The 17,555-nt window shown below is 48.6% G+C and overlaps 1 protein-coding gene across 4 annotated transcripts in view; it reads left to right on the top strand.

Moving 5' to 3' along the window:
* TTLL11 (tubulin tyrosine ligase like 11) overlaps positions 1 to 17,555 on the top strand; it is a 225,751-nt gene that overhangs the window by 99,955 nt on the left and 108,241 nt on the right. For all 4 annotated transcript variants that reach the window (XM_082695341.1, XM_082695339.1, XM_082695340.1 and 1 more), the window contains 2 exons: positions 3,877 to 3,972; positions 4,726 to 4,841. In XM_082695341.1, coding sequence (XP_082551467.1) covers positions 3,877 to 3,972; positions 4,726 to 4,841 — 212 coding nt within the window. The remainder of the gene's footprint in view (positions 1 to 3,876; positions 3,973 to 4,725; positions 4,842 to 17,555) is intronic.

The raw sequence follows: 17,555 nt of genomic DNA, 5'->3' as shown, positions 1-17,555 counted from the left end.
AGTTCTTTAGGAGGTAGGATGTACAGGAGATACATTGAGCAGGAGTTGGTGAACAGCTAGATATGAAAGATAAAGGAGAGAGTTCTGACTTGTGTAATTGGGTGGATAAGGAGCACAGGAGGCAGAGTCAATTTTAGGGCAAGGAGGTATATTAATGATCTATGGCTACATAGTCAATTTCCCCAAAACTCAGCAGCTTGAACTGACAAACATTTATTATCTCTCAGTTTGTGTGGATCAGGAACCTAGGCTTAGGGGACTCCCTCTTGTTCAGTGTCTCAAAAGGCTGCAGTGAACATGATGGCCAGGCCTGTAGTCACCTCAAGTTCTGACTGGGGAAGGAGCCTGGGGTTAGGTCTCGGGTCCCCCTAGCTGTTGGCTGGAGACATTGGTTCCTGTCACCTGGACCTCCAGAGGGCTGTTCCCAACACAGCAGCTGGCTTCCCTCAGAGTGTGTGAGCAAGAGAGTAGGAGAAGGCATCCCAAGATGGAAGCCACAGTCTTTTTATAATTAAATATTGGAAGTGACAGCCCATCATTTCTGCCCTATGCTGTTTTCAGAAACAAGTCACTAGGTGTAGTTCACACACAAGGGGAGGGGGTTTTACAAGGGCATGATTACCAGGAGGTGGGGATCACTGAGACCATTTTAGAGGCTAGTGAGTTTGGAATATGCTAAATTGGAGACCCAACCTCCTAGTTGTGTTTCCTGCAGATGCAGATGGATGTGTAGTTCTAGGGCTCAAGAGACAATCTCCTCTTATTGGAAGGTAGCTTGGAGGCTTGGCGTGGTTTACAAGTAATGGCCCAGGGCCCTTTTGTTCCCAGTTTGTTCTGGAGGCTTCTAGAAGGGCTGAAGGACAGATAGCTTGGAATCCCCAGAGTTCCTTGGGAGTAGGAAGTGTACAACCCGTAATTGCTGTCTTCAGTCTCATAGGGGGCAGTGATTGAAAAGCACTTGCTTTCTCTCTCTCTTTCTCCCCTTTTGACAATTCCTGCTCTGCCATCAAACCAGAGAGAGGTTTCCCCCTTTCTAAACTGCAGGTTTATGATCTGCATAAAGGGACTGTTAGACTAGATCAATAGTTTCTCAAAAAAATATAAGGCTTTTTTCTCTGGGGTCCCCAGTATATGAAATAGGTAAAAGTTAATTTGATCTGGCCTCCCCAGTGCTTCCCCAGAAAAGAGCCCCATTTTGAAAAACACTGGACCAAATAAATTCCTGATTTTTTTTGCCAGCTCTAACATGCCCGAGTTTCATGACTAGATCAACTCTAAGCTCCTCTCGGGTCTGTTATTCTGCTTGTTGAGATCTCCTGAGGCAACACATTTCATTGCGCTTTTGAAAAGAAACCAAATTGTATTTCCTTGAACTTGTGAAAAAAATATAATAAAGCTGACCTTCTTTAAATGCTTACAGTGTTTCAGGCACGGTGCAAAATATTTTACATACCATTATCTTTATTTGGTCCTGTCCCCCCACTACTAGAATGAAAACTCCATAAGGGGAGGGAACTTGTTTAGTCCATTGCTCGATTTCTAGAAGCTAGACTAGTTCCTGGGATATAGGAAAGCATTCAGTAAATATTTTTTCCATGAATGAATTAAGTACTATTCTTATTCCCATTTTACAGATGGGGAACAGGTTCAGAGCTGCTAAGTAACTTGCCTATAGTTACACAAGTTAAAGGCAGAACTAGGATTTGAGATGAGCCCCGTTAGCCACGTCCTGCCATTTCTTGGTGGTAGGATCCATAGGAAACTGCAAAGGCAGCTAGCATATATGGGATACCTCCTATAAGGCAAGGTACTTTTTGCTTCCATTAGCAACTAACCCTGCAAATCAGCTATCGTGACTCCCATTTTTCAGATGGGGGATATGAAGTTTGGTGAGGCTAAGTACCACTCCTAGAATGAGAGACAGAAGTAGGATTGAAGCCCAGTCTTTCTGACTCCAAAGCATTTCCGTACAAGATCCTATATATTCAGCTGCCTGCACCAAAGCATAGGTTCTGGAAAATACCACACCATTGGTGGGTGCAGGTCAATATGGCCGGACAGGTTTTGCCTTCTCTGGCTTTTCTGTAGCTTTATTTTCATGAAACCACTGTGCATTGAATTGAAGCGTCCACCAGGCTGACAAAGAGTGAGTCTAAGCTTCTGAGTTGGAGGAAAAAGCAGTTGGTGACTAAGGATGATAAACCTGGGCCCCATAGCCCGCTGCTCTCTGTAGCCTCATCAACACCACTTGCCTCAGCCCAGGTCTGAAGTTAAACTGATGATGTCACCGGCGTCTCTTAAAGGGCTCATCACTCACAGCCACTTGTCATTTATTATTCAGCGGATCTATAATGCATGTAACATTTTCTACCGAATTTCCATTCCTTTCTTCTCGTGACCGGGGTAAGAAAAATAGAGTCAGGATGACTTTTTCCAACTCCTCGTCCTTATGGCCTTTCCCTGAAGAATAACCTCATTTTGAATTAGCCCCGAAAATGGTCATTCAGGCTTTGGTTTCATTAATAAGGATGAAGCTACAGTTTCATAATTACCATCTAACGAACGCACGTTCTACAGAGACAAGTAAATGAACTTCCCCTCATCTTTTCTTCCAGACTCCACAGAGGAGGGGACACCAGCTGTCCCTTTTTCTTTTTCTCCCCTTTATTCTCCACTTAATTTTTTGGAAACTTTGGGACTGTATCAATTCTGTTAGAAGCTTTCTACCTTCTCATCTGCAGAGTTAATGAGAGCCCTCCCGAGACTCTGACGTCCTCGTGGCTCGAGTGTGGATCTCATTAGAACACGGGATCTCAAGGATCAGGAGGAGTCATGTAGGGGAAGGGTTGTTCCAGGCAGAGGGAGTGAGATGCTCAGGGTGGCTCACCCCATCCTAGGGCTTGTGAGGAACTGAAAGAAGCCAGAAGACAGCCCGCCCTGAAGCAGCACGCCGGAAGGAAGGGCAGGCGTCAAGGACAGATGGTGTTGGAGTTAGCCTGGGGTGTGGGCGCAGTGACACAGCGCTCCCCGCTCAGAAGGGCTCCGTGCCTGGTTTAAGGCTCTGTGGTCACCATCGTGCAATTGTCAGTACTTTTGGAACAAGGGGTCCCTTATTTTCGTCTTGCGCTGGATCTTGTAAATGGTGAGGGGTCAGTCTTTAGGGAAATCCTTTGGACTTTCTGAGAATCAGCTTCTGCTTTTGTAAAATGGAGAGCAGGATCCCTCCCTCAAATATGCTGTCATGAAGATTAAGTGAGATTATGGTAGGATATTACATAATCGGTGCATTGTATAGTAAACGGTGCCTCATAAATATTCCCTTCTCCTTAGCTGAGAGGGTCTATCAGAATTACCTGGGCAGGTAGGGAGTTGTTTTTCCAAGTTCATTTGCCTGGGTTCCACTCTGATGGCTTCTGACTCCCACGTGTGGGTTGGGGGAGGTGTGTGCTTAGGGCCCTTCAGGGATACTGAGGTACAGCTGAGCTTAAGAAAAGTAGCCTTGGGTTTTCTGAGATCTAGCTGAGGAGCAACTTAATAGAGGAGAGCAGATGGTGAGGGAGAAATTGATGGAGCACTACTGATCCTTAACATAATAAAAAACCTGTTAAGGAAGAGAGAGGTCACTGAGAATGCTGAAATGCATTATGAGAACTTGTCCCATTATCAAGATTCCTGTAAAATGCTCTGCTGTCTATGTGGCCTGACAAGTCCACCCAGAGGAAGAGAGGAAGTGGTCAAGAGAAGCCAGGGTCCAGGCCCAAGGTGGGGGCAAGGTTCAAATTTACCGTCCTCTTAATGACCCTACTACCATACTCGGTTCTTGAAAAGAAATTGGAGCTGGAGGGAGTAATCCTGAATTCTGTTTATCCGGCCCAGATTCTAGGCTTTGACATTCTTCTGATGAAAAACCTGAAGCCTATCCTACTTGAAGTAAACGCGAACCCCAGTATGAGAATCGAGCACGAGCAAGAAGTAAGTACTGGGACTGTCTCCTTGAATATGTTGCCCAACCGCCGCTGGTGCTTGCTTGGCTCAACGAGATTCAATATCCTCAACCTGGCCCAGCAAACTTCTGCCCAAGTCTGAATAATTTCAGCTTGGTGGAGCTCTGAGCAGCGTCTATAAATATAAGACCTTGCCGACCCATGGTAACTTCCCAGCATGCCGTTCTTCGCGTTTTTAAGGTCTGCAGACACAGAAGCAGCTGAGCCTTTCCATCAGTTTTGACATGAACTAATTAGTTAGCCTCAGGAGATGAGCTAATTGAAATTCTATGAATATGATTTAGCCATGTCGACATACTCGAGTCACTAAGATAAATAGTACAATTTAACAGTGGTTTTATTTTTCTTCCCCCCCCCTTAAAAAAAAACACCATAAAAAAGACTGGAAGGAAATACACCCAATACTAATATTGGGTTTTGGGTTCTTTTAATTTTCTCAGCCCCGTCTATATTTCCAAGTTTTCTACACCGAGCATGGATGATTTTGATGGTTAGATAAACCTAGTGTTCTTTATGTACGTTTTCCCCTTTATGTCTTTTGCGGATTTGTTAAAGGAAATTGCCATTGTAAAAGTAGCATGAAGGGAGCCTTTTAAAAAATTCTCCTCTATAGATTGATATGAGCAAAACCTAACAGCACAAGCCAGTAGAGCTGGTGAGGATAGGCTCTTGGTACCAAGTCACTCCCTCCGCCGTAACACGGAATCCTTACCCATTCAAGCTTTCTCCAGGGGTGTTTGAAAACGTCCCCAGCCTTGTCGACGAGGAAGTGAAGGTGGCCGTGATCAGAGACACGCTACGCCTCATGGACCCACTTAAGAACAAAAGAGAGAACCAGTAAGTATTTTTTATATCATTCATTTCTATCAACTCTGCTCCCTGTGTCCTAGCCACTCGGTTCTTGGAACATCGTAGCATGGTGAGATGTACCTGTGAAACCGTCTAACCCATCCTATTTTCATTTATGGTCATCCGCCTCCAAATACGGTGACTTAAAATCAGGAGGTGGAGACTTGTATATGAATCCGACATTTGGGATTCAGCTATGAATTTTTAGCTGATTGTTATTTAAATCTGGAGATTCTCTTCCAAAAACCCCCATTCCCCCCTTGCCCACCATTGTTCACAGAGTGCTTCTCTTGGAAATGCTCAAGCCTAGGGAGAGACCACAGGTCACTTGAACGTGATAAAGATCATTTTCTTTTTACCTTCTTTGTGACGTTTACACTCTGGCATTATAAGCTTTTTGTTTCAACATTCACAGCGCCACATTAAGGAAGTTCTGAAGTTCTCTCATCTTTGTGGCAATTATAATTCCCCTCCATTCCACCCACCCCAGGGCGCATAACCAAGGCGCGGATGCTGGTGGGAGTACATGCCCCGCTCCTTCCTCCGGGGATCACCCCTGAAATGAATGGCATCTCATTTGGGCATTTTGTTTGTTACGTTTTTGCCAAGTTCCTGGCTCTCACAAAGTACGGGTTGAGTAAATATCGTTACGCTTGTTTGAGGCAGAAAAATCAAAGACAAGCATTTCAAATAGCATTCTTTATCCGCCGCCCCTCCCCACCCCCGGCAAATCAGATTGACCTAAATGCTCGCAAATGCAGCTCTTGTCAGCTGCAAGGTTCAAGACTGCAAGGAACACTGGCTTCCCCTTCCTAAGCCAGGCGCGTCCTGCAGGTCCCCGCACCGCAGCGCCTCCCCAACTGGGCTCACGCCGAGATACCGTTAGAATATTCTGCGATGGAGCTTCTCCCTTGGCTGCGCATTAGAACCATCTGGAGAGCTTTCATAAATACCGGTGTGAGGGCCCCCACTTCTAGAGACACAGGTTTTAATTAGCCTGAACTGGAGGCCTGGCCGCATGAGACTTCTGGGTCTCCTAGGGGATCCTCCCAAGAGGCCGAGGTGGAGTGCCGCTGCCCCGCCGGAATTGTCGCTCTGGAGGAGTGTTGATCTTAATGCTGAGTCGGGTTGGATGGTGCCAGCTCGGCTGAGTGCCCCTCCCGAGTGTTCTCCACTGCAGAGTGCCACTGTTGGCGGGACTTGTCTGAGAAGGTTCACCTGCTGTCCACAGGGCCCGTCCTGCAAGGCACGGGTCCCACCAATTAGAGCTGCAAAGTGGCGTCCTGTTGGGTCCTATGCACGCCCAGCGTGGCTCCCATAGCATAGCGGCCGGGAGCGCGACCAGGCAGGTTGTTGGCAATTTGGTGAGATTAATTGCAATAAACCTCATTCCTTGAAAATAGACTCTCCAAGGGTTATTGATCTCCGTGATGGAGATGAGCCCTCCAGAGACCTATGGCACTCTGGGGAGGTGTGGGGGGCTGCCCCATGTCAGTATGGCACATTAGAGCAACTCTTTAAAGATGACCTTGACACACGAGCACTCTGATTTTGTTGGTGGCAACAAATTCGAAAGCCATTGTGTGGCTGCCAAAGATAGGAAGGGATATAAGAGAATCACTGTATTTTCACATTAAACGGTATCAAAACACAATTCGCTTTCTTTTCCGTGGTTTAGTGGTTTTGCTTTTCCTACACCTGGCATTCTGGATCATCTTTGAGAGCTGTAGATCGAAAATTGAGTAGCAATGGGGCACAGGACCAGGATGAGAAAGCCATTCACAACTTATCAATCTAAGTAGCAGAACCTGGTTTTAAAGGAAGGAGTGTTGCCTTTTTTTTTTTTTTAATTGATAACCAGGAACAGTTGAAACTTTTAGAACCTGACCTTGATTCTAATATAAAACCCTTCTATCTCCCTCTATTCTTACCTGTTAACATAACAGTGCATATTAATAGCCAAATGTCATTTACCGATAATTTCCCTAAATTTCACCTTAAAAAAAAAAAAAACCCAACAATGATTCTCTATGAAAGCACTTTGTAATCTGTAAAGTGCATTTATGTAAAGAATAATTATTACCATTTTGGTAATTTTATCATGCAGATAAAAAGGCTAAAATTATCCTCAACTCCCCTGTGTAGAAATGTATTAGAATAACTTGAAAGAGCACCATATTTATGCCCACGGAAAGTGCCTAGGGTAGTAGTACTGAATCGTAAGTGCCCAAAGCTGAAACCACGTGGTTCTGGCTGCAGGAAACGTCATCACAGAGACTTCTGGGCTGGGAGGCAGCTTTAGAAACCAGAGTGTCTTGTGTTTATTTATTTTTTTTTTAAAAGATTTTATTTATTTATTTGATAGACACAGATTACAAGTAGGCAGAGAGACAGTCAGAGAGAGGAGGAAGCAGGTTCCCTGCTGAGCAGAAAGCCTGAAGTGGGGCTCCATCCCAGGACCCTGGGATCATGACCTGAGCCGAAGGCAGAGGCTTTAACCCACTGAGCCACCCAGGCGCCCCGTGTCTTGTGTTTAAATAGGATCTGACCTAATCCTTTAAAAACAATTGATGACCCTTGCCTTTTACTACACGTCTTTAGCCAAAGAGGGTCTAAATTGTCCCTCCCTAGTTCCTTCTTGAGTGCCGTGAGGTGGGTCCTCCTCACTCTCTCCATACAGATTGAAGACAAACAGTAGATAGGTGTCCTGACCTCTTCATGCCTCTGAATGTCCTCAGGAAGTTGCGGAGGGGGCTCATGTCCGTGCCTGGGCCTCTTCACACTCCTCGGGGACTCACGGGCTAGGGTCGGTTTCCTGGTGGGACTGAAAGCCGTCCTCGTGCCTTCCCCGGGAACGGGAACCCGTGACTGCTGGTACCCATCTTGGCATAGCGGGAGGCTCTCTCTTGAGCCCAGAGACACCAGATTCAAGTTCTGACCTTGGGGATGTGGAGGAGCTGGGTGAGCCTCGGTGTCCTTTTCTATTAAATGACATTTAAATGGAACAGGAAACCGATTGGTAAATAGTAGCTACTTAAATGCTTAGCTCACTACGCAACAATAAAATTCTCTACTAGAGTATGAGAAAACAAAAACAAGGCTTAGCTATCATTATATTTTCTGGTATACTTAAAGTAGAATTTTGAGTTGAAAACCAGAGACGTATCCTAAAACTGAGGCTGCTAGATCACTATGGACTAGAAATGACATGGGAGCTGGTTGCCAATGGAACATTCTGTTTCCAAGGAGCAAGATGTCACTGTTCTAGACATATTTCTTTGTCGGATTGGGAGAAAATACATTTGGCCCCTGAAGGAATAAAATAGCTACCATATGAGAGCTCTTGAGAACTAAGATAACGTTTTATAATATCTAGTGACTCTGATTTACATTGTAGGGTTCTTCGGAGGCACTGAAGGGACAGGGGGAAGGGGAGGCTCATGGGGTGGGACTCTGGAAATGTCATGTATCTGTACACACACATATATGGTGGTAACATTCACATACTATAAAATTAGGTATTTAAATTCCATAGCATTCAGTTTATTCACAGAGTTATGCAATAAGCACCCCTATCTAGTTCCGAAATGTTTTGTCACCCGAAAAGGAAACCCTGTACCCATGAAATAGCCACTCCTCATTTCTACCTCTACCAACCTACTCTCTGCCTCTGGCTATATTTATGCTAAATACTTCATATAAGTAGAATCATACAGTATGCAATATTTGTGTCTGCTTTCACTGAGTGGTATGTTTTTTTAAGATTTTATTTGTTTATTTGACAGACAGCGATCACAAGTAGGCAGAGAGGCAGGCAGAGAGAGAGGACATAGCAGGCTGTCTGCGGAGCAGAGAGTCCAATGTGGGGCTTGATCCCAGGACCCTGGGATCATGATCCCAGCCGAAGGCAGAGGCTTTAACCCACTGAGCCACCCAAGTGCCCCATCACTTAGTGTGTTTTTGAAGTTCACCCATGCTGAAACACATATTGGTGCTTTATTCCTTTTTCTGACCAAATAATATTCCATTATATGGATATACCATATTTTATTATCCATCTGTCACTCCATAGACATTTGGGTGGAAGCAATGAACTCTTTTATATTTCAGCATTCTGTAGGTTTCATTTGAGAACAAAGAATCCCTGCTACAAGAAATTTTTAAAATTCCCAGTTTAGTTCCATCCCCTCATTTTATTGGGAGAAGTACAAATGGTGAGAATCGGAAGGGTTCTTAGGGACCATCATGCCATTGGGCGCCTGGCTGGCTCAGTGGGTTAAGCCTCTGCCTTCGGGTCAAGTCATGATCTCAGGGTCCTGGGATTGAGCCCCACATCGGGCTCTCTGCTCAGCGGGGAGCTTGCTTCCTCCTCTCTCTCTGCCTGCATCTCTGCCTACTTGTGATCTCTGTCTGTCAAATAAAAAAAAAAAATAAATCTTAAAAAAAAGAAAAGAAACCATCATGCCAGTCAGCTCCCTGGCCAAGACTCTCCCTCCTAAAGGTCCCTGCAGAGGAGAAGCAAGTGTCCATGTGGGGCACAGGTATGGCATCAGTCTGGCCTGCGGCGGGGGGAGGTTTTCAACCTCTGATCAATGTACTATGAGCTTGGCCAAGACACCTTGCTTTCTGATCTGGTCTCTAACATGGGGGTCGAGCGATTTCCTGGGCTGGATTGTCATGGTCACCACATGGAGTGACACCTAGGGGAGAGCCTCATGACGTCTGAAGACATTAGACAAATGCCAATTCTTAGGCCCACCAGGTGGTCAGTCAGGCCTTGAAGTTCTGTTCGTGGTGACAAGCATTCCCCAGCGACCGAGGCAGCCCATCTGAGTCATGTACATGACGGTTCTGCACACGGGATCATGCAAGACAAAACCTAAACGACAAAGTTACAGAGCTAGTCGGAGGCAGCGTGGGGACCGAATTCTGGGTTCCTGACTTCGACACCAGCGTCCACTTCGCCTTGCCCCGTTGCTCCATGGACCTCCAGCTTTGCCTTGGATTCAAAACTAAGCTCGTAAGATAAGGAGGAAAAAAATCAGGAAAATCAGTGGAGACTTTTCCTTTCCTTAAGGGACTTGGGAGGCCTAAGTCTGTCTTTTTAAAAACTCCTATCCAAAGCAGAAGTAAACAAATGGCATTCCCTGATTATTTAGAAAACAAAGTGATTGTCCCATCAATTGATTCATTTGTGGAAGGTCGGTCTCCTCTGGGGAGCCATCTTACTGGCCTTTTTCTCCTCTTTCTGAATGTAGGTATTTCTGGTAACCGAGTGGCTTTCCCAGGAAGCATAGCCCAAGGGCTACGGTTAGGGTTAGGGTTAGGGTTAGGGACAGTGGACCCCAGAGAAGCATAAGTGAAGCCAGAGACAGGCTTGGAGGAATTGGAGGTGACTTTTTCAACATTGTGCTACCACGTAGTGTCCGTGAGCTGTGGTGTAGACAGCCCGGCCCATCTCTTATTCAGAAATGTGTATTTTAGAACACGGCTTCTATAAGACATGGAAACCCCTTTCCCCACAGCAGCATCTGACCATCTTCTCCCAGTTTTGTTTACTTCCTACCACAGCAACAACCCGGTGGACTATAAAGGGAGGAGTCAGGCTGGGCACAGTGGCTCTTGCCCTGATTCAGAGAGGTTTGTCCTCCGAAAGCTTCACTGGGAGCTCGGGCTTTTCTTCCCACCTTGAGTCCAGGCATATCCCTCGGATTCCTGCACTATGTTTGGAGTCAATAAATTAAGTGAATCCCCAAAGTAGGTTGATTCTACATAGAATCTGGAATAAAGGTGGAACATTCTAAGAGAAATGAGACCAAGGAATCTCCCCATGGTTCACTTTCACTGCTGGGGCTTGTACAATACCAAAGAATGTCATTCTGACCTGTCCTGGTAAAGAATACCAAAAACACACGAGCCAGAGGTCCTCCAAGCCCAGACCCCTGCCACTTAAACTGGCAGTATATCCTACTGAAATCCCCTCAGTGGCAGGGAAGAGAGACTCCTGAAATGTCTGGACCAAACCTTCTTAAGTGCGGGACGCCATCTTCCTCACCAGAGAGCTCTGTCGCCAACAGTCATCTGAGCAGTCACGGAACCGTCCCGCCCAATGGCCCATCCATGTTGGCACAACTGACATTTGCTGAAATTCTGGGTTTCACTGATTCCTAGGGATCCCTGTGTAGCAACACCCTATAGATCAGCACACAGGGACACCAAGCACCTTTGAAGACTTCCCATAAATCAGGAGTCTGGGTCAGAGAGAGACAAGTATTTGCATATTTATTTGCATGTCATTGACACCCTGTGAGGATTAGAGAACCCCCGCTCTTGGCTTTTAGAGTATTTACGGACTTACTACTGTGTGCCAGGGAGAAGTCTTTCAGAACTGAATTAGCTCACAGGCCCACGGGGGAGACAAGACCCACACACATAAATAAATCTGTAGGATAGAAAGTGCAAAGTGCCTAAAGGGAGAGACAGATGGCCAAGGGAGGAAAATGTAAGGAAAGAGTATTTACTGATAAGAAGAGTTAAAGAAAAAATTCTGGCAAAGAGGAGAGGGCATTTGAACTGAGCTTTAAAGGAAACACCAGTGGAAAGACATCCGCGGTGGAGGAAACAAAGTCGCTGTTGGGGGAAATTAAGGAGTTCGAGTCCCCTCCAGAGGCAGGTGTGTGAAGTGGATTCGCAGAGGGGAGGTGCTGCTGCTGGGGAAGTAGCTGAAGACCCAGAGGCCAGAGGGGTATGGCCTTGAACGGCAGGCTAAGAGAGTTAAAGCTTGTTCTCAATCCCATTAACTACACAACATTTTGTGTATCTGTGTATTTTTTCCTGGAGAGAAGGCCAGGCATTCATTCCGTCATGTTCAAGAAGTTGAGGACCCCCGCAGTCCTATTATCGTCAGAGGCCACAGCGAGCCGGAGCAGTTTGTCCACGGTTCGGTGTTGTGGCTTCAGGATACAGCGTGCCCTCTGTGCCTCGAAACGTCTCCCATTTTGGATGGCAGTCAGCAAACTAGAAAAATGTGCACGCATTTTCAAGTAAGAACAGACAGGAAATGACTAATGATAAGTGCATTATGTTATGGGCCAGAAATAAAACCAGACAACTCTCTTCCATTTGGAAGTGTTTAAACATTAAGTCAGAAGTTACCAGTAAAAGCCTCTTTCGGATGAAGTTGGTTGAGCAGGAGGCATTTCCGAGACTTATGGGGAAGGTGGGATTTCCTGAGCTGAGTGAGTGTGTCATTTCGGAGACCGTTAGACAGGAGCCGGGCCTCTCCACCCGCAGGCAGCCCCGCTGTCCTCTCTGCCAGGAGCAGACGAGACACTAGACAAGCATATGGCCAGTCAGGCACCATTATGGGGTGACACGGAATTCTGTGGGGCCCCTTCCAGAATCCTTCCAGGTAGTAGTCAGGGTGGCGAATGTATTTGGAAATCTCCTTATTGGAGTTGCTTCAGTGAGCCTTAAATGTTCACGGGCTTTTAAATGAGGAGCTGTTAGCTTTTTGGAAAGAGACAGTGTGGCCTGGGTTCGGGAGAACGAGGTTTTGGTACCGGCTCTTCTTGGCCTCGGATGAGTCACTGTACTTTTCCTGCACCTGGTTTCCTCATCAGAAACAAAAACAAGAATGGAAGCAAGGGGATGCCAGGTCTGCGGAGCTCAGGCCCTGAGAGAGAATGGAGGTGAAGCTCTTTAGTACACGGAGGAGATGTGAGCCCACAGGGCATCATCGTATCATTACCTGGGTGGGCTCAGGTAAACACTGGGCAGGGACGCGGCTTGTCGTCTTTAAGTGCAGAACAGGAGTGCGTCTGAGTGATGCGTTGTCTCCTCTGAGGAAGCTCTGTGGCCGGCTAGGTGGCTACTTCCTTTCCCGTAATGTTCCACACCGGAGTGACTAAAATGGGAACCAGTGTGTGGAGAACACCGACACACAGCAGGATCTACATGTGACACAAGAGAGAACAGACCTGACAGAAACTTATTTGCATGTGGCTGTGCGTCCCAGACTGAGAACCTGTGGGAAGTTCAGAAGAAGGCAGGGTGAGCCACGGATTAGGTGGAACCCCATGAAATGGTTGATATCCGACCTTTTTGGGGGACCTACAAGAATGGCAGTTTCCAATGGTTCTGCTGATAGCTGGCCTGGAGTGGTCAAGGCCACCTTCTTGAGGGAGGTAGGGCTTATGTTCCCTTAGGTTGGGTCTGGTGAGAAAACAGAAACTAGTTTTGGGGAGGAAGGATGGAGGTAGGTAGGGGGCAGGGCTGGGGAGTGTCATGGCTGTCCAAGACTGCCAGGCATGCTTCCAGAAGGGCCCTATGAGTTGGAAACATCAGAGTCTTCTCTTCAACACACTTCCTATTAATTTTCTCCTCAGTATAAAAGTAGTATACGCTTCTTATTAAAAAAAAAAATTGGAACATACTGAAAAGTGTATAGCATGTAAGAAAAACCTCCTTCAAATTCAAGCACCCAGGAGTTAACCTTCATTAACTTTATAGTTCATAAAAATAGTATGTTCTTCTCTTTCATTTTGTAGCTGAGGCGGCACGAGCTATATCATTTCTGCGTGCTGTTTTTATTTTTCTCCTTTGTACATGACAGCGATTTCCCCTTCGTGTCCGGAGCTCTGTGAGCAGCATCGCCGGCATCAATGGCTGAGTCAGAGCCGGCCTCCGTGTTGGGGAATGTTTCGTTTATTTCCAGCGTCTTGTGCTTAAAGCTCTGTGTGCAGTGCAGGATGTTGTCTTAGCCTGGAGGGAGCCCCTGAGGAAGTGGGAAAGGAGACCCGTTCGTGCTTTGAATGCACAGGTAGGCGACCCAGCGGGAGAGAGTGGGCGCCGGGCTGAATCCAGGCACCGTGGCTGACAGCTGAAAACGGGACAGAACTTCCTCCCCTTTCTGTCCTTCGGTTTCTCCTTCTGTAACAGGGAGTTTGCAATAGGTTGTTCCTAAAGCTACAGAGCAATGAGAACTTCTTAATTCCGGGGGGAGAGAAACATGCTGCTTATCCCTAAAGACTATTTGTCTCGGGAAATGTCCAATCCGAGTGTATTTAAATAAGCCAAACAATTTGTGTAACCTGGGGACTTTCTTTTTTTAAGGGAAAAACAGTGCGAAGGAAGAGGTGGGCAAAGTAAGTGGGAAGAGAGCTCCAGCAGTGACGGGTTAATCTTTGGCTGTGAGGATGGATTTGATTTCCCTCTAATTATCTGCTAGATTAAAAGAAATGAAAGATCAAAATTAAAGCCAGTTTTAGTCCTCATTTGAAAGCCCTTGGATATCACACCAAATGGTGGGCAATATTCTCCAATTGGTTTCATTCCTTTGTTCAATTTCCATTTTTTCCTTCGCTTTCAATAGCAAAAGAGCCCCAGGCAACCCTCCCCACATAGGTTAATGTGAGGGGGTGGGAAGAGGTGGAACCCGAGCAGCTCAGAACCATGGGACCCACCCCCAACCTCATCCCCCTCTGGGGCGCTCCCAGCCGCAGCGAGGCTCAGGGGCTCAGTGTGTGCACTCCGGGCCGGGGTGGGTATCTGCATTTGCCTGGAGAGGATCGCTTTCTTCTCCGGACGGTTCACGCCTCTGCAGCACCAGAGACCAGTCTGGAGAAGCTGCCGACACAGGCACGAGTGCATACACGTGTGCATGAATGAGTGAGTGGCGAGGGATTGTTCCACGTGGCCCCGTGCTGGAGGCTGGGTCAGGGGCGCCCCTGAGCCTCTGTGCGGTGCAGGGTACGGTGGGAGCCCGGCAGCAACATGAGCAGGAAGGAGGCAGCGAGAGGGGCCCGTGCAGAGAATACAAGTCCCCATGAGGACCCCAGGGCAGGAGAGCACGGGGCTCTCGGGGCGCAGAAAGGAGTCCAGAACTCCAGCTGCTTGACTCATAAAAGCTCCAAGCCTGAAACAGCTCCACACTGTCTCCGAACAGAAAAATACACCCATCACTGGATATTCACTCCTCGGAGTACTGTGTGAACCACAGCTCTGCACGTCAGTGTGGACATTGAACAAAGTTGTATCTGCAGTAGGGTTCCAACAAAATAAAATTTAAAACAGGCAAAACTCAACTTTATTTGGTAGAGATGTAACCCTAAGTGGCAAAAGCCTAAAGAAAAGCAAGGACAGGTGGTGAAAGTTTCAGAGAGCTGCTTCTGGGCAGGGGTAGCGAGACAAGGTGTGACCCGAGAGGGGCAGAGTTGGGGACAGAGACCTCGGCCGTGCTCTGGTTCTTCATCCGGGTGGTGGTCCAGTAAGGGCCGGACTTTCTCTGTAAGCGCACACATCTGTCTTATGCACTACCCTGCATAAGGTGAAATTGGGGGAAATAAGGTGAAATTGGGGCGGCCTGCTTGGCGGGATCATAGTGTGTGAGCAGGGAAGGAGTCAGGAGACAGGGGCCAGATGTAGCCGGAACTACTGGGTTGGGCCCCCCGTTGAAAACAGCAATGTCTTCAATAGCCGGGCGGCATGGTGGGGTTCCGCCGCAGTGGGAAAACCGGACTGGGGCGAGGGGGGGATGGCGTGGGGCGCTGAGAGGTTTGACACGGTGGTTGTGTGGACTGGGTGGCTGTGATGGGGACGGAGGGAAAGGTATTTAGGAGGATGTGGGGGTAGGATTTGGGATGAGTGGGATGTGAGAGGTAAGGACGAAGGTGGACTCAAGAAAGGGGAGAGGTTAGCACCCAGAGAGACCAGGCGACGTTCCACAGGCCTGGGGTTTGGGAGGCTCTGCGTGGGGGAGGGCAGAGGCGGAACAGGCAGCGATGGGCGTGTTTACCTGTGTGGGTGCACCCGCCGGCCCCGGCTCCAGACAGGTGCACTTCTGCACCCCGGGACCTCTGCGAGTCTCCGCGAGGGAGAGCGACTAGAATCTGTCCTTAGAGCCCTGGTTGGGAAGTGGGACTGGACATCCCCCCGCCCAGAGGAAAGGGTGGAGGAGAAGAGAAGACCCCAGGGGCCAGCAGGAGCATTTTTAGCTTATAAGGTGGTTGTATGGGAGAGGGATAGACACCCTGCAGGCCCCAGTGGGCAGAACAAGGAAACACGGAGAAAATTCGTAGAGAGCTTTATTTAAGCTCAAGGGGAAAAAAACCCCTAAATCAAAAACACCAACCTTACTTGGCCTGAAATGGTAAAGGTTGACTCAAAGGAGTAGTGAGTTCCATGTAGCTGGAAGTATTCAAGCCAAGACTAACTGGCCACAGCAGGGAGGAGCACCACCAGCTCTGGGATCAGACTGTTCCGGGTCTCCTGATTGTGGGCAAGTTGCCTGACCTCTCCGAGTCCCGGTGTCCTCTGCACAATGGGACAACAGGTGGCTGCGAGGATCCCATAGGGACCAAAGCAGGTCTCCGGGTACGCTGGTTCCACGGCACCTCTTGAGTTCCTACTGAGTATGTGACACGTGTTACCTGATTCAGCTGTCGCCAGGCTGCATGGAAGCTTGCCCTAGACGTTAGTGGTGCGTGAGGGAGAGGACACGCTGATATCCGAGCCTCCCACCAGCCCCTCCTCCTCTTCCCAGTCCTGACTCCATCCGCCATTGCAAGGGGTGGGGAGATTCTCCAGGTCACGTGCCTAAGCTCTGTCCGCACCAACCCGCACCCAGCTATTCATCATATCTAGGGAGAGCACACCAGGGGCACCCTTTGCCCTTGAAAGGATGTACTCGGCCATTAAGGAGGGAACACCAGGGTTCTGCGTACGAGAAGGTGTGCGGCACAGACCCCAGGTGGGCACGTCCGCTTGGCCTAGAGGACACCTTACTCCACAAGGAGGGGGGCTACCAGAGCTGGGCCGAAGCAGGAGCCTCTCCAGTGGAGAGCCCAGGGGCTGCTGGCCAGCTCTGAGTGCAGTATCTTTTGTAAGATTCTTACGTGGGGGTGCTTAGTTATCTCAAGGATGCTTGGCCATGGGCTCTTCTGGGGTCTCAGTGGCAGGCTAAGAGGAAGGAGCAAAACCAGGAAACTGGGGGAAATGGGAAGGGGCTGCGGAGGGGCAGGACGGGGCCAGTAGCCCAAATTGTAATCTGGGTCCATGGTCTCATTTCCACGGCAGTGGAGGTCCACGGCAGGGAGCGGTGGTGGAGTCCTCGGGCGCTGGCGGGAGGAGCCTGCTGACTTCAAGCTATCCAGCCAACCTGAGGGAGGACTGAGAGCCCTAGTGCCTCCCCTGGGAGCTGGCCGTAGGAGGAGAGTGGCAGTGACAGTGACAGCGGCAGTGACCATGCTTCAGCCACGGAGCCTGGAGTTTGAGATAGAACCGCGGCCCTGTTCAAATGCCAGCGTGGCGGCCGGGATGGCACAGCTGGGCATCAGACTCTGGGTCTGAGTCAGCAAGCTCCCCCCCCCCACCCCAGGCCCCCTTCTGCTTGTGCTTCCGAGTCTGTTCATGCACTCCCTGCTGCGGCCAGCATGGGCCGTAGGGCTGGATGGAGAGAGTCCTCAGATGCAGGCCCTGAGAGCCCATAACTGAGTAGAGGCAGAGGGGCAAGGCTGCGCAGGCTGTGCACGGATGGTTCCTGAACTTGAGCAGCCTTTGAGATACGCCCCACCCAACCTGTGTGTGGGTGTGGCTGCGGGGGGAGGGGGTGTTAGAGGCCAAATGGCTGAGCCCCACCCCCAGCGTTCTGACTGTTCTGCATTACAGGGTCCTGGGTAATAGAGATGCCACTGGGCCAGGCAC

The sequence above is a fragment of the Mustela nivalis genome (assembly GCF_964662115.1).
Source record: "Mustela nivalis genome assembly, chromosome: 13".
In the NCBI taxonomy this organism is placed as follows: domain Eukaryota; kingdom Metazoa; phylum Chordata; class Mammalia; order Carnivora; family Mustelidae; genus Mustela; species Mustela nivalis.
This window is presented reverse-complemented; position numbering and strand designations above follow the sequence as displayed.